This window comes from Orycteropus afer, unplaced genomic scaffold (genome assembly GCF_000298275.1).
Source record: "Orycteropus afer afer isolate SDZICR_OR568_19922 unplaced genomic scaffold, OryAfe1.0 scaffold00191, whole genome shotgun sequence".
In the NCBI taxonomy this organism is placed as follows: domain Eukaryota; kingdom Metazoa; phylum Chordata; class Mammalia; order Tubulidentata; family Orycteropodidae; genus Orycteropus; species Orycteropus afer.
In genome coordinates, this window is record NW_006921778.1 from 5,436,784 (window position 1) to 5,440,469 (window position 3,686).

The window sequence follows — 3,686 nt, forward strand, 5'->3', positions numbered from 1 at the left end:
GATTGCTCAATCTTCCTTCCAAGGAGTGGCTGGTGGGTTTGAACCACCAGCCTTCTGGTTAGCAGTCAAATGCCTTAGGCACTATGCCACCAGAGCTCTAAAGGGGCATTTTAATCTAAAATGGTGTAAATACCAAATCTAATGAAATACTGAGCATGCAGCTTTCAATAAATACTTGCTAGAATAACAGCATAAAGGAGAAACTCACTTGCACTAAGAATTTGTTGTCCATTTTGTCCATAATACTTGATTTTGGTAAGAGGAGCACTATGTCCCATTCTGAATCTCAAAAGCCGGCCTTCACCTACAGGACCATCAAATATCCATATCTACCAAGAAATAAAAAGGTAAGGTTCTTCCATAATGTGCTCTCTGCAAGCTAGGGGGAGTAAGGGTTGGGCTGGGATAGTGGTAATATTAACAAGCTGCCACTTTTTTCTCTTTGTCACCCATTGTGCTTTTTGTTCCATCTATACTGATATGTCACCCCATATTCATCTTCTAGGTTCAAGGCTGATACATTACAGCAGGCTTGTAATAATCCAAAGGTAGGTTAGATGGTCAGTTATAAGGTGATAAAATAATCATAATACCCTGAGCGCATTGTCAGCACCATTTGTAACAAGAAGTGGCTCTCTATGGAGAAATGTCAGTCCGGCAATTGCTGTAGAATGTACATTTCTCATTTGATTTATTAATTTTTTCTCTTCGAGATCCCAGAGTCCAATATGGCCACATGGGCTTCCAGCTGCCATTACTGGATGACCATCTGTTATTAAAATAAAACAAATTAAGAAAAACACTTAAAAGAGTAATTGCTGCTAAACTGACTCTGACTAGTTGCTGCTAAACTGACTCTGACTCATGCTGACTCCCATAAGCACTCCCAAACAACAAAAGTCAACAATTCTCTCCATCATTGTAATTCATAAATATAAAATTAGAAAAGGTACACCCATGATATATAAAACACACCACTATTCTAATCATATTCCTTTGGTTCCCTCTACTTTGGTAGTATTTCATTTATTTCTGTTAGATTAAATGTCCTATACTTTTATCAGTTAGTAAGTTAAAAGTTACCTGTGCGAAATGAAATTGAAGTAATAGGTCCCCAGTCTTGACAAAACTTCATTAATGTTTCATCAAACTTAATGTTATGAATGATAATCTGACCTGATACAAGACCCACTGCAACCACATCCACCGCTGGTGCCTGAAATTAAATTACTAAACTTACTATTTTCTTAATAAAAACAGCTTGAATAATCCTGATGGTATGTGTTATTATTCATGTGTTATCAAATGAAGTAACAGAATGTCTTTTTAAACATGGCAAAAACAATAAATACTACCATTTTGGCACACCTTAATTACTATTTAGCACTTTAGTGTTTAGGAATGATTTATCCAAGTTATTTCCCAGTCCCCATCCTCAAAACATAGCTGACATAATAGAAAAGGAAACCGATGTGTGAAATCACTACAGATTACTGTCAGGGTGGACAAAGAAAAAGGGCACGATTCCTAGAAAACGTATTAATGACTCACCATACGCATGTAGGTACCAGAGTTCTGATGACGCAGTGCCTAAGGCATATGACTGCTAACCAGGAGGCTGGTGGTTCAAACCTACCAGCCACTCTGTGGATGGAAGGAAGACTGGGCTATCTACTTCCATAAAGATTTACCACCTCTGAAACCCAGTGGGGGTTACTATGAGTCAGAATTGACTCAGTGGTAGTGGGTTTGGTTTTGGTTTGGTACCAAGGAAATGTGCAATTTTTAATGCAAGTGAAATAGAAAGAAAAAAATCAAAACTATAAAATATGCTAAAAGGCAAAATAACCTGCAGTTAGTCTCTTCTAGATCTAATGTTCTATATTCTTATCTTCATTTTTATAATGGTCTTCTATACAGGCTCTATTATGAGTTTCTCTATTTTAGCACAGATCAACGTCCAGTTAACACCCTGGAGAGAACTAATCATCTAACATCTCTGGGATCTTCTGAGTAAGGGAAGATTTGAGTAAGGTTGATGGTAATGAGAAAGGACATGAAATGCATATAAATTAGGCAGTTATAGGCAATAGGTTTTCATAAAGACAAGGATATATGGTAGCATGTGTCTAACATACACGCTAGATTCTCTGGTTATATATATTCATTCATTAAACAGGTTTGAAGACAGTTCTTTTTCAAAGGAGTCCAGTGATGAATCAAACACAAAGATTTTGACCCCATTATTCCAAATCACAAATCTCAACATCCTGACAAACTTCTCTGTAAGACCTTTAAGCTCCCTTACTTTGCAGAACAACCCACCTCCACTGTGCACAAGGCACTGCACTACATGACTGCAAAATGACTGGGAAACACAAGTTCCATCATAACCACAGGTCTAGAGCCCAATTCCAAACATTAAGGTTTCCATAAAAGTTTATAGGCAAAGGCACTACTTGTTTTCAATCACATTTCCAAAACACTATTTTTTCAGTCTATCAGTTGTAAAGGTAAATTAAGTTACATATTATTTCATTTTTAGGTCTAAAAATATAGTTGACTTCTGAAACTGGAAGATTGTACTAACTTTGTTTCTTCTTTGACATAACAGAAAATACAAACCTGCTGCAGAGCTGTCACTCCAACTTTCCATCCTGGAAATGTATACAGAAGTTTACTACAAGAAGAAAAATAGTTGAAAGCTATTTTTTCCACTTGAGGAAAACAAAATATATATTATAAAGTAAAATAATAATGCAAAACTACCCAATGACATCGAGTCAATTCTGACTCATAGCTGTTAAATACTTCCTCTGCCAGACATTTATTTTAAGTACATGTATTAATTTATTTAATACTCAACATTCCCCCAAGATACACATCTCCCTTCTGACGAGTAGCTAGTGGGTTTGAACAGCCAACTTTCTGGTTAGCAGTCAAATGTCTTAGGCACTATGCTACCAGAGCTCCTATCACCATAAAAAGGAATATATTATACTTTAATTGTAATACTAATCTAATGTTATATAACAATAATAATTTTGCTCTAAATTTCAGAATCAGGTCATAAATGATAAATATAGTAAGTCCAGTGAGCAAAGATATCTGAAATCTTTGTATTACTATTAAAGTATTAAATCATTTATGTACACCTATGCAGTGCATTCAATGATTACCCAAAGGATAAAGAATGTAAACACCACATAAAGAACCTAAGCAGATAACCTTAAGGACAGAGATAATGTCTCAGACATTTATCATCCCTGAGCCTGAGCCAGGGTAGAAAGACAGTCAATGACATTTGTTAAACTGAACTGAAACACTGATTTAAAATTAAGAACTAGGATAAACATGAAACTTTTGATCTTATTTTCCCTTTTCAATATATAAGGGCTTTGGAAAGAATAATTTAGATGGTCCATTTGCTATATCCTTACTGCTACACAAGAAACCTGAGTTCCTATCTTTTTCGTTAGATAAACATTCAAATATAGGTAGAAAAATTCAAAATCATTTGTCTAGCCCCCCAGCCATACCAATAATACAAGAGCAGATACTCATGATATTCATGGTTGACAATGAAAGTAATTTTCTCCCCAATTTCTAAATACTAATACTACATTAACACTTCTCTTTCCTTCTTAAACTTAATGAAAACTAGAAGCTGTTCCATTACAATCACT

At 35.3% G+C, this 3,686-nt stretch overlaps 1 protein-coding gene across 1 annotated transcript in view; it reads right to left on the reverse strand.

Annotated features, from left to right (window-relative positions):
- Window positions 1-3,686, reverse strand: part of WDR36 (WD repeat domain 36) — a 100,256-nt gene that overhangs the window by 65,660 nt on the left and 30,910 nt on the right. Inside the window, exons 6-9 of the mRNA XM_042781876.1 lie at window positions 2,626-2,717; window positions 1,084-1,216; window positions 594-769; window positions 209-329 (exon numbers count right to left, since the gene is read on the reverse strand). Of these exons, the coding sequence (XP_042637810.1) occupies window positions 209-329; window positions 594-769; window positions 1,084-1,216; window positions 2,626-2,717 (522 nt within the window). The remainder of the gene's footprint in view (window positions 1-208; window positions 330-593; window positions 770-1,083; window positions 1,217-2,625; window positions 2,718-3,686) is intronic.